Source organism: Meles meles, chromosome 3 (genome assembly GCF_922984935.1).
Source record: "Meles meles chromosome 3, mMelMel3.1 paternal haplotype, whole genome shotgun sequence".
Classification (NCBI taxonomy): domain Eukaryota; kingdom Metazoa; phylum Chordata; class Mammalia; order Carnivora; family Mustelidae; genus Meles; species Meles meles.
The window spans coordinates 49968756-49995537 of NC_060068.1; the positions used below are offsets into that span (position 1 = coordinate 49968756).

Here is a 26782-nt window from a genome sequence, read left to right on the forward strand (position 1 = left end):
TGTTCACATAGAATTTGAGAAAGGAAGAATGTGCTATAAAGGAATATGTTATGTTTTTGTGGTTTTATAAAGGGAAACTCTTTCAAGACAGAGAACAGCTATGCACTGCGTTCAAACACTCTCTGGGATTCAGGGACTACCATGGATGCTGGTGTCAGATGCTGCCACTTCTATCGTGAACTCTCACCTGCTGTACCTCTTACTCATTGGAGATGAGCCAGAGTAACTTTGCCCCCTTGGCTCACCTATGAGCATATGGCAAAAAGAAGTAATATAAAAACCCAATCCTTCCTTCTTGTTCAAATAGAGACTTCTTAAATGAGCAGGCTCGGTCCTAGAAACAACAGTATTTGCCTATTTGCACTTCACTGAAGCAAACCCAACATTTGAAAATCAAGTTAGAAGCTGATGACTCCTTTCACAAATACATCGATTTGTGTTTCATTTAGGTATTTTTTTAAATAGCAAGCATGTCTACTATACTAAACTGTGATTGGAGATTCTATATCTGTACACATATATGGACATGTGTACACATATATGTACATACATACATTACTAGTGTACAAAGTATACCAGGTCTACCTGCCAGTTCTAAAGGTTTCTCCTTGCCACACTTCTCCCCACAACCACATCCAGTCTGAGATCCAGTCGCTTTCAAAGAGTCATGGAGTTTCCACAAGAAAACAACTCATTTGGCTGCACTTTCATGCTTAAGATTCAAATGAGTTAGCTGTACACAGCAGTTCTCTCGCCTCTTTATCCTGTGACTCAGGGCTCCTGTCTTCTCCAGGTCACAGATCCCTTAGAGATGCTGTTATATAATGAAATAAACTTACTGTTTTCTTTAACACTTTGAGAGCATAAGGCTTCTGGGTCCCCTTCTGTTTGCATCTGTACACAATGGATGTAGCACCCCTTGAGGGGGGAAAAAGACAAAAAGAAAATGTTATGCTCTGGACATGAAATCAAGGGGAAAGCTTGAAAATAAATCTATCTTGTAGTTACCCTCATAACTGACAAGTGTTTATAAGTTCTACTACAGGACCAGCCCAATTGTATTTTTTTTTTCCCACAACTGAATTTTTTTTTGTTGAATTTGCTCAGAAAAAAATCTAGGTTTTCCAGTCTGTTCTTTTCCTTCTGGCCCATCCCTATACAAGTAACATGCCCAGGGCTGCTGCATTCAGTGGGCTCTGGAATAACCTGGGTCCTCAGGTGAACATCACTTTTGGATGACATCCTCTGAATTTCAGAGTATCTGGGCTTTCATAAAGGTATGAAATCACAATTTCAAATTAGCCATACAGCTTCAGGGAGAGAGTTTAAGTTCAGCACTGGGCTGTAAGGATCATGACAGTGAGCACAACTTGCCAAAGGAAGGGGGACCCCGTGAATTTACACCAATTCATTTAGTGCCCTAGCATTCTCCCAGTGTTAACATTAGCCCCACAGAGATTCTGGCTCTTTCATCTTGGTGAAAACTGCTACCATTTATTTATATATGCCCTAACAAAAATAATTACGTGAGGGGTGCCTGGGGGCTCACTGGGTTAAGCTTCCGCCTTTGGCTCAGGTCACGATCCCAGGGTCCTGGGATGGAGCCCTCCATCGGACTCTGCTCTCTGCTCAGCAGGGAGCCTGCTTCCCCCTCTCCTCTGCCTGCCTCTCTGCCTACTTGTGATCTCTGTCTGTCAAATAAATAAATAAAATTTTTAAAAGAAATAATTATGTGAGATATCCAGGGGAAAATATTACAGAAATGGTTAAGAATATATAGACGAAAAGTAGATCTTTCTGTTTAAAAAACTCAAATAAGTACAGAATGTTTACCTGTAAAGGAGAATGGCAAGAAGGAACTCAGTAACTGTCTTCATACGTGTGTGAGGTTACTAAAAGGAGAACACTGAAAAGCAGACAGTGTGGTCCTGATGTTCTCTCTCCTCACACAATAGCAGGGCAATGAAATAGAGGCAAAAGAAGCCCATAGACCAAGCAGGCTTAAGTTACAACCTCAGAAAGGGAACTTTAGATGAATCTTAAAATAAGATCAGTTGAAGTAAATCTGTCACACTTTGAAAATTAGGCCAAAGGAACTCTTATGACATATTCAATCCTGTGGTTCTAAAATTCTAATTAAGCACAAAAGAAGTCTAAAAATCAAATATATTCCTAGTTGCCCATTCACAATCCATTTTTAACAGAGTCAGGAGAAGGCAGAAATTGGTGGTGTATGTGCTGCTAGAGAGGAAAAATTTCAATACGTTTTTTTAAAACTTTAGTAAGACATAACATATACACAAAGAAATACATGATTTTAGAAATGGTAAACACAAAATTCAACTTTATTTTTAGTTGTTCGAAAGATAACTATCTAAAGCAAAACTATTGACAATGCATTGTCTTTACAGCATATATAAAAGTAAAATGTATGACAATAGCACAAAGAATAGGGGAGAAATTGGGAAAATATTGTTGGGTTCTTATACTACATGTTAAGTATTATGAGATTATTTAACAGTAGACTTTGATTAATTAAAGACATATACTATATAGCCTAGGGCAATGAATAAAATAATTTGAAAAATCAAAAAAATAAATAATGAAGTTAAAACAGAATAATCAAAAATGAAATGTGAGGGAGGAAGAAACAAAAGAAGAGATAAAAAATAAAACAGCTAAAACTATGGTGAATTTCAATCAAGTCACATTAGTAATTACGTTAAATATAAACCTTATAAACACATTAGTTAAAAAGAGAGATGATCAGATTGGATTGAAAAACTAAGATCAAACTATATGCTGTGTACATAAACCCATTTAAATATAAAGACAAAAACAGGTTAAAAATAAAATTCTAGAAAAGAGATACTATGCAAATACTAAAGAAAAGGAAACAGAAAGAGATCTATCAAGATCATGCCAACCAGACTTCAGGATAGGTATAAAGATGAACATTACTTAATTATGAATGGATCACTTTCCCAGAATGACATAGCAGATGTAAATGTGTATGTGCCTAACAACAGCACTTCAAAGTACATGAACCCAAACTGATAGAACTGATAGGAGAAAAAGACAAATCCACAAATACAACTGGAGACTTCAACACACCCTCCCAGCAACTGACAGAACGAGTAGACAAATTGTTACCAAGGATAGAAGACATGAACATCATTAACTAAGCTAACCTAATTTACATTAAGAGAAAACTAAAAAAAAAAAAAAAAAAAAAAAAGCAGGAAATACATTTTCTTCAAAGGTAAAAGATCCACATCCAGACAATATAGTGCTACAGTAATCAAGAGAGTCGTGTTGGAGAAAGAACAAACATGAAAAAGAATGGAATGAAAAAAAGAATGCAGAAATAGTCTTAAACATATAGAGCCTGTCGGCAAAAAGGCAATTCAGTGGAAGAAAGGACAGTTTTCCAACTATAAATAGTGCTGGAACAACTGGATACCCATATGCAAAAAACAAACAAATTTATAATACAAAACAAAACAAAAACCTTCATCCAAACTTACACTGTACCAAAAAATTCTCAAAATGAATCACAGATAAAAATGTAAAACCTAGAATTCTAAAACTTGACCAAAAATTTAAAAAAAGGAAGAAAATTTTCAATTTCAATTAGGCAATGATTTCTACATACAAAACCAAAAGCACAATGAATCAAAGCACAAACAAATAAACTGGATTTAATCTAAATTAAGAATGTCTGTTCTTTGAAAGCCATGACAAGGGGAAAATTTTTACAGATCACATATCTCATAAAACACTTATATCTAAAATTACAAAGAAACTCAAAACCCAATAATAAAAAATAACGGATTTAAAAAATGAACCAAGAAGCTGAACATATGTTTCACCAAAGAAAATATATCGATGGCAAAAAGCACAGAGAAAGATGCTTGACGTCATTTATCATCAGGGAAATGAAACTAAAACCACCATGAGATACAACTCCATACTTAGTGGAATGTCTTAAAGAAAAGAGAGAAAAAGACAGAGAATATCATGAACTTGCAAGGATTCAGAGCAACACTAACACACTTTTGGAGGGAATGCAAAATGTTACTACCACTTTGGAAAACAGCTTGGCAGTTTCTTATAAAATTATTTGCCCAAGTTAGATGAAAGCTATGTTCACGACCCAGCAATTGCACTACTAGGTATTTACCCCAAAGAAACAGATGTATTGAAAAGAAGGGGCACATGCACCCCAGTCATCATAGCAGCAATGTCCACAATAGCCAAACTGTGGAAGGAGCCGAGATGCCCTTCAACAGATGAATGTTATAAAGAAGATGTGGTCCATATACACAATGAAATATTACTCAGCCATTGGAAGGAACGAATACCCACCATTTACATCGACATGGATGGAACTGGAGGGGATTATGCTAAGTGAAACAAGTCAAGCAGAAAAAGACAATTATCATGTGGTTTCACTCACATGTGAAACATAAGGAATAGTGTGAAGGACCACAGCAGAAGGGAGGGAAAACTGAATGGGAAGAAGTCAGAGAGGGAGACAAATCATGAGAGACTCTGGACTCTGGGAACCAAATTGAGGGTTCCGGAAGGGAGGAGTGTAGGAGGATGGGGTAACCAGTTAATGGGTATTAAGGAGGGCACGTGTTGTGATGAGCACTGGGTGTTCTATTCAACTAATGAATTGTTGAACACTACGTCAAAAACTAATGAGTATTATAGGCTGGCTAATTGAACATAATAAAAAAAAAGAGAAAGCTGTGTTCACTCACAAACTTGAAAACAAATCTTTACAGCAGTTGCTTAGTAATCATCAAACACTGCAAACAACTCCAACATTCCTCAACTGAGAAATGGATTAATAATCTGTGACACATCCATATAGGGGAATACTATTCAGAAATAAAAAGGAATGAACTAGGGCGCCTGGGTGGCTCAGTGGTTTAAGCCACTGCCTTCGGCTCAGGTCATGATCTCAGGGTCCTGGGATCGAGTCCCGCATCGGGCTCTCTGCTCGGCAGGGAGCCTGCTTCCCTCTCACTCTCTCTGCCTGCTTCTCTGCCTACTTGTGATCTCTCTCTGTCAAAGCAATAAAAAAAAAAAAACAAACAATAAAAAGGAATGAACTAGGGTACACACAACAACTTGGATGGTTCTCTAATAACCTAAGTGAAAGAAGCCAGGTTCAAAAGACTATGTTACTCCATTTATAGAACATTATTGCAAAGACAAGACTATAAGGACAGAAAATAGATCAGTGCTCAGGGATGAAGGAGGGACTGAATACAAATGAGTATGGGAGAATTTTTTGGCATAATGAAACGTGTACATTTTGCTTGTGGTATGTTTACCCAACTATATACATTTGTTAAAATAGGTAGAAATGTATAATAAAAATTTACTATATGTAATTATACTGTGATAAAAATACAGTGAAAAACCCTTCCAAGAAAACCCTATCATTCAAAATGAAGATTAAAAAAAATTACCAAAACGTAGCCTATAACATTCAACTTAGTCTATTTTTATTTAATGGTAACTGATGACATTTGGGAAAAAAAAAGAAAAGAAAAGAAATACAAGGGAAAGTGATTTACAAACACGGAAGAAAATTAAAGATCTAATTTCCATTTTTGTAACAATTGAAAAATTATTATATTCAAAAATTCATATAAAAGTAATAGATTAAATATCCTCTATTCCTTAATTTATCACGTTAAATTATCTATCAATAATTTCAGTTTATCCATCACTGCCTTAGCAAAAGCCTTCCAGAAATTTTTAACAAAATACATTCTTGGGGTGGCTAGGTGGCTCAGTTGGTTATGTGTCTGCCTTTGGCTCAGGTCATGATCCCAGAATCCTGAGATCAAGTCCTACAAAGTGCTCTCTGCTCAGCAGGGAGCCTGCTTCTCCTCTCCCTCTCCCTGCTGCTCTGCCTACTTGTGCTCTCTCTCTCTCTCTCTCTCCCCCATCAAATAAATAAATAAAATCCTAAAAACAACAACAACAAAATACATTCTTAACTGATCTCAGGATAACCTATGCTATAAATAACTTACAATTAAAAAAAATTTTTTTGTATTTTTGTATATTGAGGAAACCATTAAGAAAGTCCAATTTAATATGCTAAGTAATGGACTTGTTAATATGAACAGATCATTTAATTTTTTCCACTTTGTTGAGTTATAACTGACATATAAAACTGTATAAATTTAAGCTATACAATGCAATGATTTGATATATGTACATATTACAAAATAATTACTATAGTAAGATTAGTTAACACATCTATCCTCTCACATAGTTACAATTTTAAGAATGACTTTTTAGAATGAATTTTAAGATTAAGTTAAAAGAATAGAAGAGCCAAAACAAATTTATGTGAAAATAACATTTCAGTAATTTCTCTAAAATATAACCCATTTTCTTTGCTGAAATTAAATAAGCTTAAAGAAACCATGTTTCAGTATGTTTATGTAAAAATAAAAACTATTTTACATGTTAACAGTAAATTTTTAATACACAAAGAACATTGGTAATAATACTGAATCCACATTTCAAAATAGGTTATAGACAGAATCACCATAAAATGTCCTGAGATATAAAGAAAGCAAGGAGATTATGGTAGAGGATATTATATTCATGGAGTTATTCAACTGGAAAAAAGAAAGCTTCACTTACTCACATCTATTCATTTACAATATATTCTTTAATTAAAAAGGCCAAGAAATAAAGCAATTATTCTAGTTAGGATTTTTTCTGCTATGATTTTAAGAAAGAAAGTCAATATTCTTCTGGAGTGTGAGCTTGACTTCTACTTTCATACTGGTTTTCTTTAACAGAATTTTTTAAAGAGATTATTTACCTATCGATCTATTTCTTTATTTATTATTTTTTTGAGAGAGAATGCTTGAGCATGAGTGGGGGTAGGTGGGGAAAGGAGAAGGAAAGAAAGAATCTCCAGCAGACTTCCCACTGATCACAGAGCCCCACTTGGGCTTGATCTCATGATCCTGAGATCATGACCTCTGCTGAAATCAAAAGTCAAAGGCTTAATCGACTGAGCCACCAGCCACCCCTAAAGATTGTATTTTTAAGGAATCTGCATACCCAACATGGGGCTCAAAGTCACAACCTTGAAAATCAAGAGTTGCACCCTCCACCAACTGAGCCAATCAGGAGCCCCTTTAACGGATACTTTGGAAAAAATTATTTTTTAGGTCTAGCCTCGTCTAATATGGTTGGTTATTAAGAAAACAAAAGTTATGGGCGCCTGGGTGGCTCAGTGGGTTAAGCCGCTGCCTTCGGCTCAGGTCATGATCTCAGGGTCCTGGGATCGAGTTCTGCATCGGGCTCTCTGCTCAGCAGCGAGCCTACTTCCCTCTCTCTCTCTCTGCCTGCCTCTCTGTCTACTTGTGATCTCTCTCTGTCAAATAAATAAATAAAATCTTAAAAAAAAAAAAAGAAAACAAAAGTTAAAGGCAAAACGTTAGAAAGGTTGTTATATTGCAAAGATGAGAAAAGTAGTCAAACCTATTTATAGACTAATTTATATATAACTTACGAGCTCATGTTCATAAAATCATGTACATTACATGCACATGATAATCATAATTCTACGTGTATGCTGTTATACAAACACAATATATATTATTATGTATCATACACACACACATTACTGCCCCTATAAAGCTGCTGACAAGCACCTGATATTGGTATCCAGTTGTGTCAAACTTACGGAAGTGGGGAAAAGCCCAGATAAAATATCTTTATATTTGTCTGAGAACACTTCAAGTATAGAGTCCATTGCTACTACATTTAGGAGTACTTAGTACAAAAGAGGGGGCTTTTTATCCTGTAATTAATCTTTACATACTCCTTATGTCTAACACTTAAGGAACAATCAACTGGATTTACATTAATGTTTTAGGGAATTAGGATGAAAGTGCATAATGTTAAGATAATTTAGAATCATGGACATTCTCCCAGTAAGAGGCTAACAATCACTGATTGGTTTTCGGGGGGAGGATTTAGTGGAACATTTATGATTTGGGGGTTGAAGCAATAGAGCGTGGCTTCACTTGCCATCAAACCTACAACTTGCTCTTTGGAAATGCAAGAAAACTTCAGATATAGAATCTCTTAAAACATAGAAGTCTGGACGGACTGTTGACCACTCTGCTGCTTGGCTCCAAATGTGTCTCTGTAATGATATGTTTCTTGGCTATGGGAAATTGTCTCTGCTAAGTGTATTAAGCCTCATCAAGTTATGAAAGTGTTTCTTTTTTTCTTTTCTTTTTTTTTTCTTTTTTTTGGTTAATTGGAAGGGTCTTGAAATGGAACCAAAGAAACTTATCTTTGAAGGAGCTTGGTTAAAGAATAGAGTTATGTCAAAATATTAATCATTTTCAAACATTTCAATGCAATTATTTCTTGTTTTGGTTTTTTTTTTGTTGTTGTTGTTTTGCACCCAATTTTTAGAACTTTTTTATTTTCAATATGTGTATGTGCTTGCAGGAAAGATCCTCCTAATGCTCATTATGGTAAGGTTTAAGAACAAGGCTGTGATTTATAAGAACTGCCAATCATATGCTGAAAACATAATGTGCACAGCTCTATATGTCATTGTACTTCTTCTACAGGATTGACTTGCTATTATTTAACAAGCCTATTCTTTTCATTTTTTTTTTTTTAAAGATTAGACGAATTGTTAAAGAAGACTGGTTATAACCTCAAAATTGGTTCTTCTTCGGGGGTGAAAGTAGAGTCATATTCAGGAACAGGAGCCTGAAAAAAATCAAAGTCTCTAAATGTTTAATGTCAGCACACATCTTGCCCCATTCCAGTGACAGTTTTTCATTGTTTCATTCTCCCTTGCTGTCAGCTGCAACTCCTCAGTGCTCTTCAAGACTTAAGTGTTTCAAGATGTTCTTTGGTGACCAAAGACAAAAATCAAATCTGAACAAAGAACAGGAAAAACTGCTGAAATGATTTAATTACTGATTTGGCAATTTCAATCTACATCTTGAAGAATGGCTAACCTTTAGAATTTAGAAAGTTGTTATTAGACCTGGAGGTTTTCCAAGTCAGTTAAATTTTACAGTCCTAAAATAAATCTCAAAAATTTCATGTCAAGGGGTGACAGTAAACCTCAGATTTCAAGAGGTGTTCAAGGCCCAAGGTTTTAATAAGGTTGGGTTCAGAATTTCAGTCTATCCATAACTATGCTCTCCCTTCCCTGTTCGTTGAATCCTGCAGAGAGCAAGGGCAAACACTCCACCTCAGTCATCAGGGTCATAACGCGGCTTCCTACGTGGGGCTTTATATGGACTCAAAACTCTCCCTGACAGATTCTCACTTGTTTGGCCCTGATTTCTGCTTGCTCTATACCCACTCTTCCATGTCTAATTCCTGACTGATACACTTCCTTCTTCAAGAGCTACGCTGGCAAGTGCTTAACTCTTCGAACCATGAACGATTATACTCTCTACATGGGGAGCATCCAGTTTCTCACGGCCCTGCTACCTTAGTTAACAATTTCTTTCAGTTGCCTGACAGCACCTAGCTGTGACTTCATTCCTAGTCCTGCATTTTTGCAATGACTGGCTTAAATATGACTCCTTTAGTTTAAAAAATTTAACAAAAACCCTGCCCAAAGAGAAAGTAAAAGCTTAAGTGGCTTTGGAATTCAAATTCAAATTCAAATTCAAATTCAAAGCAAACAAAAACCATCTTCAAATTATCACTATCATTGCCTTACATATTTGTTCTCAATCAGAAAGTAATATAACAATAAACACTGTGGACATAAAGGGTCTTAACACTCTTATCAGTCCTTCTCTTTGTTTGGTTTAAAATATTTACTGCCTCACAAACCATAAATGACTCTTAATCTCACAAAACAAACTGGGGGTTGCTGCGGGGAGGTGGGATTGGGGGAGGGGGAGCGGGCTATGGACATTGGGGAGGGGAAGCGAACCATAAGAGACTATGGACTCTGAAAAACAACCTGAGGGTTTTGAAGGGTCAGGGGTGGGAGGTTGGGGCAACCTGAGGGTTTTGAAGGGTCAGGGGTGGGAGGTTGGGGGAACAGGTGGTGGGTAATGGAGAGGGCACGTTTTGCATGGAGCACTGGGTGTTGTGCAAAAAGAATGAATACTGTTACGCTGAAAAAATAAATAAAATGAGAAAAAAAAAAAAAAAAAAAAAAAAAAAAAAAAGAAAGATGACTAAAAATAAAAAAAAAAAAAAAAAAAAAAATATTTACTGCCTCATTATGTTAGCCATTATAGTCAATTAACTACATGCCTTATGAAGACTACTTTTCTTTTCTCTGAATTACCAGTCAACCGTTTCATGTTACCATACATTCTGAAGACAGATATGGCTCTTTGTTTTCTCACCTTTCTCTTCCATTCCCAGACTCATTCCCTTCTATTTCACATTATCTACTGTAACATATCTACTATAATATATTTATATGTATCCATCTAATCCAATCTTCATACCTTCACTGAAGCTTAATAATAAGTACTATTGTTTTTACGTACTATTGGTCATATGTATTTTCTCCAATATATTGAAATATAATTGACATAACAATGTGTAATTTTAAGCTGTACAACATGTTGATCCGATACACTTACATATTGTGAAATGATTACTACACTAGGGTTAGTTTAACTCTTCCATCACCTGACATAATTACCATTTCTTTTCTGTGGTGAGAATACTTAAGATTTACTCTCTTTGCAACTTTCCAGCATATAACATTGTTAAATATAATCACCATGCAATACATTAGGTCCTCAGAATTCACTCATCTTATAACTGGAAGGTTGTACCCTCTGGCCAATATCTCTCCATTTCCCCCATACCCCCAGCCTCCAACAACCACCCTTCTACTTTCTGTTCTAGGAGTTTAGTTTTTTTAGATTCTACTTCTCAGTGATGCATACAGCATGTATCTTTCTCTGCCGGATTTATTTCACTTCACATAATGCCCACAAGGTCCATCAATGTTGTTGCAACTGGCAGGATGTCCCTCTTTTTCATATCTAATAAATAAGTAAATAAATAAATAAACATCTTTATTCATTCATCTGTCGATGGACTCTTAGCTTATTTCCGTATCTTGGGGACTGTGAATAATGCTGCAGTGAAGAATGGAGTGCAGATTATCTCTTCAAGATCCTAGTTTTGTTTCCTTTGTATACATACCTAGAAGTGGGATTGCTGGACCATATGGTAATTCTATTTTTAACTTTCCAAGGAACCTCAGACTGTTTTCACAGTTGCTACACCAGTTTAAATTCCCACCAACAGTGCGCGAAGGTTCCCTTTCCTCCACATCCTTGCCAACACTTATCTTTTACCTTCCTGATGATAGCAATTCTAATAGGTGTGAGGTGATGTCACATCAAGATTTTGATTTGCATTTCCTGGATGATTAGTGATGTTGAGCATCTTTTCATGTACTGGTCAGCCATCTCGATGTCTTCTTTGGAAAAATGTCTATTTGGTTCCTTTGTACATTTTAAAATTGGATTCTTTGTTTTTTGTCTTTTAATTTGAGTAGTTCATTTACAATAAATATTCTTAATGATATGATTGGGTTTAAGTCATCCATATTGCTATTTGTTTCATTTGTACTTTGTTATTTTTTTCTATACTTTTCCTCCATCTCTTGGATTTAGTATTTTAGTATTTCCAGTATTAAATTTTATACTTCTTTTGGTCTTTAGGGTATACTTCGTTGTTTGTTTGTTTTTTAATGGTTGCTCTCAGGATATAATCAGTATATAATCCTTAACTTATCATAGTCTGCTCATAAGTCTGCTTAATTACTATAAAATACAAAAATCTCAATACAATAGCTCCATTTACCACCTTCCCTTCCTTCTCTATCCTTTGGGCTACTGTTGTGATACATGCTAGTTCTACAATGATTTTATTTGCTTCAAATGTTTAGCTGTTTTAAAAGATATTAAAAAGAAGTATGAAAACGAGTCTTTTATATTGCCCACATTCTTCTATTTCCAACGTTTTTCACTTCTTCCTGTAAATCTGAATTTCCATCTGGCATTATTTTCCTTCAGTCAAGGAACTTTCTTTAGCATTACTTGTGGCTTGTGTGTGCTGATAATAGATTTGCACAGCGTTCGTTTATTTTAAAATGTCTTTATTTTATTGTCATTTTGAGAGATTTTTTTCACCAGATGTAGAATTCTGGCTGACAGGTTTTGTTTTGTTTTCTTTGAGGACTTTAAAAGTGTTCCACTATTTTTTTTGAGACTTTATTTATTTTGAGGGAGAGGGAGAGAGAGTGCACAAGAGTTAGGTACTTAACCAACTGAGCCACGCAGGCACCACATGCTCCACTATCTTCTAACTTTCATTTTTTTCTGATGAGGTATTAGCCATGCTTTATATCCTTGTTCTCTGCATATACTGTCATCTTTGGTTGCTTTAAAGATTTTATCTTTACTTTTGTTTTCTGGCTTTTGGCTATGTGCCTAGGTTTTGTTTTCATTTATTATGTTTGCTGCTCAATAAGCTTCCTGAATCTGCAAAGTTCTTTACCAAGTTTGGAAAACGTTCACCTATTGTTTCTCTAAATTTTATTCTGTCCAATTCTTTCTCTCCATATTGCATGTATAGTAGCCTTCTTGATATTTTCCCACAAATTACAGAGGTTCTATTTTTTTTTTTTTTTACCAATTGTATTTCTATTCTTCAAATTGGATCATTTTGATTGATCTGTCCTCAAGTTCACGGATCCTTTCTTCTGTGGCCTCTAATCCAACCTTAAGCCTATGAGTTTTTAATTTGATATAATGTAATTTTCAATTCCAAAATTTCCATTTGCCTTTTTAAAAATAGTTCCCATTTCTGTGATGAGGTGTTCTGTATGTTGACTCTTCATGCACCTATTTCATTTCATGTTCCTGAATGTTTGTACCATAGTTGTTTTATACTTCTCATCTGCTTATTCCAACATGTGGGTCATCTCCAAAATCTGTGCTATTAACTGCTTTTTTCCTCTCCTCAATTACAGATCCATATTCCTTCTTCTTTAAATGTCGTGTGTGTGTGTGTGTGTGTGTGTGTATGTGTTTTATTCTAGTGTGATAGGCATTTTTAAATGATACACACTAGGGAGTTTATATTATCGTCTTTTTAAAAAAGATTTATTTATTTATTTGAGTTAGAGAGAGAGAGAGCACACATGAATGGGGGCAGGGGCAGAGGGAGAGGGAAAGAGAAAATCACAAGCAGACTCTGTGCCAAGCATGGAACGCAACATGGGGCTCTGTCTCATAACCCCAAGATCATGATCTGAACAAAATCAAGAGTCAGATGCTTAACCAATTGAACCACTCGGATAACCCTATATTATCTTCTTTTTTAAGAAGAGCTGCCTTTTTCAATGATAGGCAGTTGAACTGTGGACAAATCTTTTTGATCCTGTCCAGTTTGGTTTTATTTGTTGTTAGAGCAAATCTATTTGATTTTTGTTCTTGGTCCAATGTCATGGTCCTTGCTCTAGGGGTGTGGCCTATATTCCCAAGGTATCACCTTGTTGAGATTTCAAGCAAATATTTGGGGTGCTCAGTGAATCTCTCCACCTTGGCTTGGCCATAGATCCAATGTCTTCTAACAGTACATGCCTATCTTTCCTTTGATAGCTGTTACTCCTGCTTACTCTCATTAAACTTCACCATATATTATCCCCAGTTAAAGAACCATGGTGAATGTGGTACTCACCTTGTGTTTCCCTTCTCTCAGGAACCAAAGTCCTATATGGCTCATTGTTTAGTGCCTAAAAACAATTGTGCCATGCATTATGTCCAGGTAATTTATGGAAGTGTACGTGTAGTTCCTCCTACTCCATCACTGCCAGAACAGAACTCCTCCCTTACAGTCTTAATTTTTAATCTATTTATCAAGTTTGAATTAGACATTACTGTTCCAAAAAAGAAAAATAATATATTCATTCCTTATGCATTTATTAATAGTACATTTCAAATGCTGGCAAATCTTGTGAACGAAGGAGATTAGTGAATGATAAATCTATACGAGCAGAGTTAAGAAACTCCCCTTGGTATTCCAGGAAGCTTTCAAACATCAGCAGCTTCTGTTATCGTTTCTGAAGAAGAAAGGAATTTTGAGGCATGAGAAATAATTTTATTATGTCAAAACACTGTGGCCAAGATTTTTTCCTGTTGAATAGATGATCAAACAAACATACTTCAGGACAAAATAACCCATTTTAGATCACAGGCCTTTAGACTGCTCTAAAGGATTCATGTGGCTGGGAGCTGTACCAGATGGTAGTTACAGACGAGGAAGAGATTTCATCTCTCCCAGCTGTGACTTAGTCTTGTCACTGGCATTTTAGCAACATCTACCATTTGACATTATGAAACTATAAGGGTTAGAAATCAATACAATCACTCCTTCCACAAGCAGCTTAGCAGGGGCAAGGCTAGGAGCTTATCTGACACATAGATGTTTGACCTGCATGGGGTTTTAAAAAATGTTCAATGTCTTACCAACATACAAATACTAAGGGAATTCATTAAAAAAAAAAAAAAATCAGATTTCTAGCTTCTTTTGAATCTGGCAACAAAAATTTTTAATTGTGTCTAATAGTAGTTGATATGCCCTAAGTAGCAAATGATTTTTAGAGAGGAATTGTAGTTAACAGGTTTATGCATTTACACTACCACCCAGATCCTGTGGTATACACATTTACCTCTCCTGATCTAAAGAACATTCAGGAAATAGGAAGAGCTGGTAACCAAAGCAGACGAATGTTTAAAGGATCCTTTCCAGATATGTAGGTGGGATTATTAATTCCTAGAATTAATATTTCTCTAGAAACTCTCTAGAATTCCTATTTCTCTGTTTTAAAATTCAGTTCAGTAGTTTAAGTCAAAGACTATTATTCCATTTCACTGTATCAAAGACACCATCGCTTTTAAGACGCATCATTATGCTATGATCACTAAAAAAAAAAAAAAAAGAAAAGATGCTTTTGTTAAATTATGACAACCCATGGATTGAAGAATGCAACTTGATGGCAGAGGTGTTGAAATGTGGAAAACTGTGCACTTTAATATCAATCAAAAATGGCAATATCGACATGGAGTCAAGATGGCAGAGAAGTAGCAGGCTGAGACTACATCAGGTAGCAGGAGATCAGCTAGATAGCTTATCTAAACATTGCAAACACCTACAAATCCAACATGAGATCAAAGAGAAGAAGAATAGCAATTCTAGAAACAGAAAATCAACCACTTTCTGAAAGGTAGGACTGGCGGAGAAGTGAATCCAAAACGACAGAAAGATAGACCGCGGGGGGAGGGGCCGGCTCCCGGCAAGCAGCAGAGCAGCGGAGCACAAAATCAGGACTTTTAAAAGTCTGTACCACTGAGGGACATTGCTCCAGAGGCTAAACTGGGGTGAAGCACACGTGGGGTCAGCGAGGCCCCAGGTCCCGCAGGGTCACAGAAGGATCAGTGATGTCGGAGTGTCGCAGAGCTTGCAGGTATTAGAACGGGGAAGCCGACTACAGAGACAGAGCCGAGGACTGAACTCTCAGCTCGGGGTTACCTTGAACCGGTCGCAGGCTGGGTGAGCTCAGAGCGCGGCTGGAGGCCGGGGATATGGGAGTGATTGGGTGCTGTTCTCTGGGGGCGCACTGAGGACTAGGGCCCTGGGCTCTCGGCTCCTCTGGGCCGGAGACTGGGAGGCTGCCATTTTCATTCCCATCCTCCGGAACTCATCGGAAAGCATTCAGGGGAACAAAAGCTCCCAAAAGCGAACCCGAGCAGATTACTTAGTCTAGACCCCGGTAAGGGCGGTGCAATTCCACCTCGGACAAAGACACTTGAGAGTCACTACAACAGGCCCCTCCCCCAGAAGATCAACAAAAAATCCAGCCAGGACGAAGTTCATCTACCAAGGAAAGCAGGTTCAATACCAAGAACAGCAGCGGAATTCCAGAGGAGGAAAAAGCAAGGCACGGAACTCATGGCTTTCTCCCCATTCTTTAGTCTTGCGGTTATTTAATTTTTTTTTTCAATTTTTTTTTTCTTTTTTCTTCTACTCCTAAATTTTTTAAACTTTTACCCTTTCCTTTTTTAACGTTTTTTAACTAGTTTATCTAACATATATAATTTTCTTTCTTTTTTATATTTTTTCTTTGTTTTATTTTTTAAATTTTTTTCATTTCTTTTCTGAACCTCTTTTTATCCTCTTTCTCCCCCCCATGACTTAGGGTCTCTTCTGTTTGATTAAAGCGCATTTTTCTGGGGTCTTTGCCACCCTTTTTAGTATTTTATTTGATCCTTCATATCCTCTTATCTGGACAAAATGACAAGGTGGAAAAAATCACCACAAACAAAAGAACAAGAGGCAGTATCGAAGGCTAGGGACCTAATCAACACAGACATTGGTAATATGTCAGATCAAGAGTTCAGAATGATGATTCTGAAGGTTCTGGCCAGGCTCGAAAAAGGCATGGGAGATATTAGAGAAACCATCTCTGGAGATATAAAAGCTCTTTCTGGAGAAATTAAAGAACTAAAATCTAATCAAGTTGAAATCAAAGAAGCTATTAATAAGGTGCAATCAAAAATGGAGGCTCTCACTGCTAGGATAAATGAGGCAGAAGAAAGAATTAGTGATATAGAAGACCAAATGACAGAGAATAAAGAAGCTGAGCAAAAGAGGGACAAACAGCTACTGGACCACAAGGGGAGAATTCAAGAGATAAGTGACACCATAAGACGAAACAACATTAGAATAATTGGGATTCCAGAAGAAGAAGAAAGAGAGAGGGGAGCAGAAGGTATATTGGAGAGAATTATTGGAGAGAATTTCCCTAATATGGCAAAGGGAACAAGCATCAAAATCCAGGAGGTGCAGAGAACCCCCCTCAAAATACACAAGAATAGGTCCACACCCCATCACCTAATAGTAAAATTTACAAGTCTTGGTGACAAAGAGAAAATCCTGAAAGCAGCCTGGGAAAAGAAGTCTGTAACATACAATGGTAAAAATATTAGATTGGCAGCAGACTTATCCACAAAGACCTGGCAGGCCAGAAAGAGCTGGCATGATATATTCAGAGCACTAAACGAGAAAAACATGCAGCCAAGAATTCTCTATCCAGCTAGGCTATCACTGAAAATAGAAGGAGAGATAAAAAGCTTCCAGGACAAACAAAAACTGAAAGAATTTGCAAACACCAAACCAGCTCCACAGGAAATATTGAAAGGGGTCCTCTAAGCAAAGAGAGAGCCTAAAAGTAGTAGATCAGAAAGGAACAGAGACAATATACAGTAACAGTCACCTTACAGGCAATATAATGGCACTAAATTCATATCTCTCAATAGTTACCCTGAATGTTAATGGGTTAAATGCCCCAATCAAAAGACACAAGGTATCAGAATGGATAAAGAAACAAAACCCATCTATATGTTGCCTACAAGAAACTCATTTTAGACACGAAGACACCTCCAGATTTAAATTGAGGGGGTGGAAAACAATTTACCATGCTAATGGGCATCAGAAGAAAGCTGGGGTGGCAATCCTTATATCAGATCAATTAGACTTTAAGCAAAAGACTATAATAAGAGATGAGGAAGGACACTATATCATACTCAAATGGTCTGTCCAACAAGAAGATCTAACAATTTTAAATATCTATGCCCCTAACGTGGGAGCAGCCAACTATATCAACCAATTAATAACAAAATCAAAGAAACACATCAATAATAATACAATAATAGTAGGGTACTTTAACACTCCCCTCACTGAAATGGACAGATCATCCAAGCAAAAGATCAACAAGGAAATAAAGGCCTTAAATGACACACTGAACCAGATGGACATCACAGATATATTCAGAACATTTCATCTCAAAGCAACAGAATACACATTCTTCTCTAGTGCACATGGAACATTCTCCAGAATAGATCACATCCTGGGTCACAAATCAGGTCTCAACCAGTATCAAAAGATTAGGATCATTCCCTGCGTTCAATGCTCTGAAGCTAGAACTGAATCACAAGAGGAAATTTGGAACGAACCCAAATACATGGAGACTAAACAGCATCCTTCTAAAGAATGAATGGGTCAACCAGAAAATTAAAGAAGAATTGAAAAATTCATGGAAACAAATGATAATGAAAACACAACCATTCAATATCTGTGGGACACAGCAAAGGCAGTCCTGAGAGGAAAATAGATAGCAGTACAAGCCTTTCTCAAGAAACAAGAAAGGTCTCAAGTACACAACCTAATCCTACACCTAAAGGAGCTGGAGAAAGAACAAGAAAGAAACCCTAAACCCAGCAGAAGAGAAATCATAAAGATAGAGCAGAAATCAATGAAATAGAAACCAAAAAAAAACACTAGAACAAATCAACGAAACTAGGAACTGGTTCCTTGAAAGAATTAATAAGATTGATAAACCCCTGGCCAGACTTATCAAAAAGAAAAGAGAAAGGACCCAAATAAATAAAATCATGAATGAAAGAGGAGAGATCAAAACTAACACCAAAGAAATACAGACAATTATAAGAACACACTATGAGCAACTCTACGCCAACAAATTTGACAATCTGAAAGAAATGGATGCATTCCTAGAGACATAGAAACTACCACAACTGAACCAGGAAGAAATAGAAAACCTGAACAGGCCCATCACCAGTAAGAAGATTGAAACAGTCATCAAAAATCTCCAAACAAACAAAAGCCCAGGGCCAGACAGCTTCCCAGGGGAATTCTACCAAACATTTAAAGAAGAACTCATTCCTATTCTCCTGAAACTGTTCCAAAAAATAGAAATGGAAGGAAAACTTCCAAACTCATTTGATGAGGCCAGCATCACCTTGATCCCAAAACCAGACAAGGATCCCACCAAAAAAGAGAACTACAGACCAATATCCTTGATGAACACAGATGCAAAAATTCTCACCAAAATACTAGCCAATAGGATTCAACAGTACATTAAAAGGATTATTCACCAAGACCAAGTGGGATTTATTCCAGGGCTGCAAGGTTGGTTCAACATCCGCAAATCAATCAATGTGATACAACACATTAATAAAAGAAAGAACAAGAACCATATGATACTCTCGATTGATGCTGAAAAAGCATTTGACAAAGTACAGCATCCCTTCCTGATCAAAACTCTTCAAAGTGTAGGGATAGAGGGCACATACCTCAATATTATCAAAGCCGTCCATGAAAAACCCACCGCAAATATCATTCTCAATGGAGAAAAATTGAAAGCTTTTCCGTTAAGGTCAGGAACACGGCAGGGATGTCCATTATCAACACTGCTATTCAACATAGTACTAGAAGTCCTAGCCTCAGCAATCAGACAACAAAAGGAAATTAAAGGCATCCAAATTGGCAAAGAAGAAGTCAAACTATCACTCTTCGCAGATGATATGATACTATATGTGGAAAACCCAAAAGACTCCACTCCAAAACTGCTAGAACTTGTACAGGAATTCAGTAAAGTGTCAGGATATAAAATCAATGCACAGAAATCAGTTTCATTTCTCTACACCAACAACAAGACAGAAGAAAGAGAAATTAAGGAGTCAATCCCATTTACAATTGCACCCAAAACTGTAAGATACCTAGTAATAAACCTAACCAAAGAGGCTAAGAATCTATATGCAGAAAACTATAAAGTACTCATGAAAGAAATTGAGAAAGACACAAAGAAATGGAAAAATGTTCCAAGCTCCTGGATTGGAAGAATAAATATTGTGACAATGTCTATGCTACCTAAAGCAATCTACACATTTAATGCAATCCCTATCAAAATACCATCCATTTTTTTCAAAGAAATGGAACAAATAATCCTAAAATTTATATGGAACCAGAAAAGACCTCGAATAGCCAAAGGAATATTGAAAAAGAAAGCCAAAGTTGGTGGCATCACAATTCCGGACTTCAAGCTCTATTACAAAGCTGTCTTCATCAAGACAGCAAGGTACTGGCACAAAAACAGACACATAGATCAATGGAACAGAATAGAGAGCCCAGAAATCGACCCTCAACTCTATGGTCAACTAATCTTCGACAAAGCGGGAAAGAATGCCCAATGGAAAAAAGACAGACTCTTCAATAAATGGTGCTGGGAAAATTGGACAGCCACATGCAGAAAAATGAAATTGGACCACTTCCTTACACCACACACGAAAATAGACTCAAAATGGATGAAGGACCTCAGTGTGAGAAAGGAATCCATCAAAATCCTTGAGGAGAACACAGGCAGCAACCTTTTCGACCTCAGCTGCAGCAACATCTTCCTAGGAACATCACCAAAGGTGGGGGAAGCAAGGGCAAAAATGAACTCTTGGGATTTTATCAAGATCAAAAGCTTTTGCACAGCAAAGGAAACAGTTAACAAAACCAAAAGACAACTGACAGAATGGGAGAAGATATTTGCAAATGACATATCAGATAAAGGGCTAGTGTCCAAAATCTATAAGGAACTTAGCAAACTCAACACCCAAAGAACAAACAATCCAATCAAGAAATGGGCAGAGGACATGAACAGACATTTCTGCAAAGACATCCAGATGGCCAACAAACACATGAAAAAGTGCTCCACATCACTCGGCATCAGGGAAATACAAATCAAAACCACAATGAGATATCCAGCTCACACCAGTCAGAATGGCTAAAATTAACAAGTCAGGAAATGACAGATGCTGGTGAGGATGTGGAGAAAGGGGAACCCTCCTACACTGTTGGTGGGAATACAAGCTGGTGCAACCACTCTGGAAAACGGCATGGAGGTTCCTCAAAATTTTGAAAATAGAACTACCCTACGACCCAGCTATTGCACTACTGGGTATTTACCCTAAAGATACAAACGTAGTGATCCGAAGGGGCACGTACACCCGAATGTTTATAGCAGCAATGTCTACAATAGCCAAACTATGGAAAGAACCTAGATGTCCATCAACAGAAGAATAGATAAAGAAGATGTGGTAATTATACACAATGGAATACTATGCAGCCATCAAAAGAAATGAAATCTTGCCATTTGCGACGACGTGGATGGAACTAGAGGGTATCATGCTTAGTGAAATAAGTCAACTGGAGAAAGACAACTATCATATGATCTCCCCGATAGGAGGACGTGGAGATGCAACATGGGGGGTTAGGGGGATAGGAGAAGAATAAATGAAACAAGATGGGATTGGGAGGGAGACAGACCATAAGTGACTCTTAATCTCACAAAACAAACTGAGGGTTGCTGGGGGGAGAGGGGGTTGGGAGAGGGGGAGAGGGGTTATGGACATTGGGGAGGTATGTGCTATGATGAGTGCTGTGAAGTGTGTAAACCTGGTGATTCACAGACCTGTACCCCTGGGGATAAAACTACATTATATGTTTATAAAAAAAAATAAGAAATAAAAATATACCATTTTTTAAAAAATGGCAATATCATATATGAACAGCATACACATAAACAGAACGCTTTCTAGTTTACAAATCAATTTCAGTCTCTTCATGATTTTCATCCTCACTGCCATTGTCTCTTAAATAGGCTCTAGACCTCTAGTCTCATTCCCTTCAGTCCTCCTCCAGTCTACTAACAAGACAATCTTTCTAGAATAGATATCTGCCTATCTGTCCTCTATGCTAACTATCCCTGTGACAATGAGAGGCACCCGGTTTTCTTAGTATGTCATGTGAAACTGTTTGGCATCTTGTCCTTCTCTTTTCTGTTCTTACCTCCTCTTGCCCTCCCTTTCGTATTTAGCAAAACCAAATTCACTAAGTCTTTATTTCAGTCACCTCCTCCAATTTTCTGGCTAGCCAGAAATTCTTCAATTCAGCACAATCATCGCCTCTTGTGGGATGGCTTCCATAGCACATAGACAACATCTTTTCTTTCCATTCTGGAGTCATTTGAAGCCAGCGTGGACAACTTCTCTACCTAATATTTGCCTTGTGGTTTATTTGCATGCATGCCTGTCTAGACCAGAGCTTGCCAATGGCCATCTTGTAAGTGGTTTCCACCCTTCACAGATACACTTTGCCTACAAAATGTTTAGACCATTTTTGTAATTAGATGTCCACCTTAAAAAATACAGATATTTCACATTTTAAAGACAAAAAACCTAGATACAAGGGACTAACCACAACCAGCTGAAGCTGACTGCCCCATTGAGATTAGACATGCTTTCTACAGTGTGTCAGAAAACCCATCAGTCCCCCTGCTTTTTATTCCTATTTATTCCTTCTTGCTGATATTAGAATTTATAAAGAGGGAAGGCTGACGTTTCCTCAATTCTGAGTTCTTGTGTCTTTTTGGCAGAATTTCCTATATCCTGTGGGAAGAGGTTTTTTTGCAGCTTTTATTTTTGTTTTTGTTGTTTCAGTGTCTTTTCTGTAACTTTCCTGCATTTTGCTTTTGGGGCAAAAGCAAAGGAGACAAACTTAAGCCAGCTAGAAATTTCAAAATAAATTCCTGTATGTTTTTGATCTTCAAAACAAAACAAAACAAAACAAAAAACATATCAGGATCCAATTACAAAATGGCTCAATTTGTAGTGTAGAAGTTAAATATCTTCACTTTTTGTTCTGGTCTTTGTTCTCATTCAGCCTTCTAGAGAACATTTAAATAGCTTTGGAATAGGTTAGAATATTACCATTCCTATTCCTGAAAATATAATGGTAATTAAAATTATAGATTCCTTGCTTCTAGTGATTTATCAATGCCAGTAAAGCACTGAGACGCTACAGCCTCGGAACCAGTTTTTCTTTTAATAATAAGACCATAATGTAACCTAAGAAAACTATTTTCTTTTTCTATTTCAAAACAAGTAATTTAAACAAATAACAGAATTCTCTGGTTGAACCTGACACTATCTGTGGCTGCAGAGTAACCTTCGCTGAGCATCTTCAGGCTTTTATCTCATTATCCATTTAAAGCTAAGGGTGTATGGAGCTGGAGGAAGATCAATCACTTATCTCCTATCACAGGCTCAGAGTTAAAAGAAAGAGCCACCTTGGTGTGCTAATCTTCAAAGAAAAAGTGAAGGAAAAGAAGGTTACAACTGAGAGCATGTTTTCAAATGTCAGAACGGGCCTCCTGGGAATATGTCTGGGGGATGAGACTAAATGGCTGGGAACCCCGAAGTGGGACAGTACAGTACAGTACCATGTACTGAAACCACAGAAAAGAAACTGAGCAGAGGCCTTATCTTTTCTAGGGGACTGGTGACCTCTCCTGCCCTGTTGTGTGGAGGGGAATGGCCAAAGATGGGGGCGGGGGAGGGGAGGAAGGGGAGGAATTAGAGCGTTAGGCCACATGCCAGGGCACTGATGTGATTAGGAATGATTGGAAATCCCTTAGGGGAATGTCAATTTCCTCTTTATTATCAGTAATGTTTGCTTAGGGTCATGAAATAATATGAATTGGCCTAAAATGCAATCTTTAATGGCTAAAATGTAGTGGTCTATTCTGCTTCCTGCATTAATTAGAAATGGCATCTATTGCCTAATGAGCCAAACGAAATGATAAACTCCTTTGTGCCCTCTTTAACTTTAATCCTTGGCTGCTGAGCTGCTTCCTGAGGAAAGCAGTAAAGCATGTGTAACTTACACCAACAAAAAGGATCTTGGCTATGGCATTACAGCCTCTTGCAACCATTCAGCTCTCAGTCAAAATTATTTACCAGGTGAAGCTGCCCCTGGCTGCATAATGGGGGAAAACAGGATGAGCCTTTTCAATAAAACATGCTAGTATTTATCTAAACATCACCAAACAGAAATCATTTTTTCTAGACTAACATTTATTTAGCTCCTCCTATGCATCTTGGGGGCGGGGAGGATTAGTGAGTTTAAGATTTAGTGGAAAAGATACAAGGATAAGGTAGTAATGAGTTCCTTCATTTGTAAAATATGGAGATCATGATCAACAACTAAGGTTGTCATGAGGATTCATTAAGTATTTTATGTTAAAGACCCTAGCACAGTGTCAGGCATACAAATGGAGCTAAATGAATTTGAATTTCCTCCTGTTTCTGATTTGGAATCCCAAATGAAGACCACCCTAGTCAGGTAGACACTGACTCATTAACAAAGCAGAGTCCCTGTTCTGTTCACTACCTACAATGTTAATATTTCAAATTAATCTGAACAAATCATTAGTCATGACACTGAACAAGGCAAATAGTACATAAAATAAAAGTAATTCACTATTTCTCTCCTTAATCAATTAAAAAGCTAATGCTGGCAAAATTGCTAATCATCTGGAAAATAGTGACTTTCCCCTTTGACTACTAATTCTGAGGAAGAATTAAAAATTTTTGATTAACAGTTTTCTTTTTAAAGAACTCTGGCCAAAAGGTCATCCAAATGTATATTCATCTCAGATGAGTTGTAGAAGAATGTCCCAGTTGATCTGGCAATAAACAAGATAACACAATGTTTATCAGGATATGAAGTGTCTGGACAGAAAAAGCCGTATGGAGCTACATATGTTATCTATTTTTCCAATCATTCTGCTATCGCACTCTGTTATCGTTGATAAAATACTTTTTGGATATCAAATCCATCTATTTTGGAAATGACATTTCTTCATCAAGATTGATATTATCACTTCATTAAAATGTTAAAATTGAAAAAGCTCTCTCAAGTTGTTTGTAGTTGTTGCTGGTTCATTTTAAATACAAATTCTCCCATATTGGTAAATGTCAACTTTCCCCATTTATATATTGCTCATTATGAAGATGGAAATAGTGATTTCAACATATTGATTTTAACAAGACACTTATTTGATTATCTTAATGGTTTTCAACCACATTCAAGAAAATAAATAAAACATGACTACATTACAGTGTATCACTTATTGATAGGAACGAATTAATTCATTAGCTTCGGTATATTTTTAACAATCATCTTTTAAAAAGTGTTCAAAATACAAATTTATATTCAGTAATGGGCTTTACTTTTATAAAATTGGGTTATGATATACTATTTATATATCATATAAATGGATTTGTAGATTCACGATTGCAAAAAGTGTTAGAACTGTATTAAAATGGCTATTATATGGATTTTGAAGTGCTATTGGTCGAATCTTATCTGGATTTGGACAATGATGGCAAAGGTAAGCCTTCATGAGTAGTTTCAAGAGCATCCAAAGGTATCACTGAGTCTTATTCAAAATTACACAATCTGGGGGCACCTGAGTGGCTCAGTTGGTTAAGCATCTGACTCTTGATTTCAGGTCAGGTCATGATCTCAGGGTCCTGGGATCAAGGCCCACATTGGCTCCAGGCTTAGCAGAGAGTCTGCTTGAGGATTCTCTCTCTTCCTCTCCCACAGCCCTCCCCCAGCTCCTGCTTTCCTTCTCACTCTCTCTCTTTCTCTGTTTCTCTCTCTCTCAATATTTTTTTAAAATTACACAATCTGAAACTACCCAAATCCTACATTTAAAAGAAATTCCACTGTAGATACTGACTATATCTCATATATTAAAGAGATGCATTCCCCAAAATAACATAATTCTTTAATACTAGATTATTTTATGTGTTAATTTCTATTATACCTTTGAGGAGTGGTTTCTATAGGGAAAAAAATCATGCTCAGGGGGAAAAAGACATACACTTAAGAATCCTGTCTACTACAAGGAAGATTCTGCTCCTATTTTTTTATTTGGCCATACAATTACTGCAAGAAACTACTTTTTAAAAAAGGACAATCATTTCATATAATTTCACACATCATTTCAAAGAGCACACATTAAATTTAGGTCCCATTCATTGTCCTCCCCTCTGACTTCAGTACAATGAAATATCCCAGTAGCTCATAGTTACGTCTGTAATCTGGGCATTTTGTAGAAATTCCTACAGCAGAAATTCACTTAAAGAGGATGTTTTGTATAGATTAAATGGTTAAGTACAAATAGCCAAGATGTATTGAGCGCTACATTCCAGCGACTATACTGGCTACTTTGCATACACCATTTCATAATAATAACTTATTTGAGGAGATGAGACAACTAAGGTTCAGAGAAGTAAAGTAACTTGACCAAGGTCACAAAGCAAATATGTGGTGGGGAGGAAGGAACTGATGACTTGCGTTATTGATATTTTTAAGAAAAGTTGCATGGCAATTCATATTTCTTAAGTACAATGACAGATTAGTTGATATCAAAGACTTTCTAACATACCTTTCAGTATAAGGGAAAACATTTCAAGTTTTAATTCTGTTAATGAAGAGATACTATCTCTCTTCATTTGCTTACTTATTCACAAAGTCCTTCTTGAGTCTCTACTTAAGGATACTGCTAGAAAACCAAGTAACATAAAGAAGCAGCTCAGATAAAACTCAATGGTAGCTTAAAGGAAAGTGATGAATTAGGGAAAGCTTCATAGAGGGAATATCATTTGACTACATTTAAGGGTAGGAAAAATTTACCAGAAACAGATGAGATGAGGGCAAAGGCCATTCTGGGCAAGGGAAGTGAACAATAGCTCAGAAACTTGGATTAAAGACTCAATCCCAGACAGAAAGAACAGTGAGGGCTCTTAGGCTGGTTTTTCTATGAAGTGGATGAGGAACTGGTGTAATGTGAAATAAGATGAAGCCAGGGTATGAACAGTTAAATGCTAAGACTGGAAATCTGTTATCAGTCCCTTAGGCAGAAGGAAGTTATTGACGTATCTGAGCATGGGAACAAAAAGATCAGTGCTGTAACAGGATAAGGGATAAAGCATATACA

General features: G+C 36.8%; 1 protein-coding gene across 3 annotated transcripts in view; it reads right to left on the reverse strand.

The window, feature by feature from the left end:
- CAMK4 (calcium/calmodulin dependent protein kinase IV) overlaps window positions 1–26782 on the reverse strand; it is a 235755-nt gene that overhangs the window by 113333 nt on the left and 95640 nt on the right. For 2 of the 3 annotated variants that reach the window (XM_045999873.1, XM_045999872.1), the window contains exon 3: window positions 840–918. The exons of the other annotated variant lie outside the window; for it this stretch is intronic. In XM_045999873.1, coding sequence (XP_045855829.1) covers window positions 840–918 — 79 coding nt within the window. The remainder of the gene's footprint in view (window positions 1–839; window positions 919–26782) is intronic. 3 annotated transcript variants of the gene reach the window in all.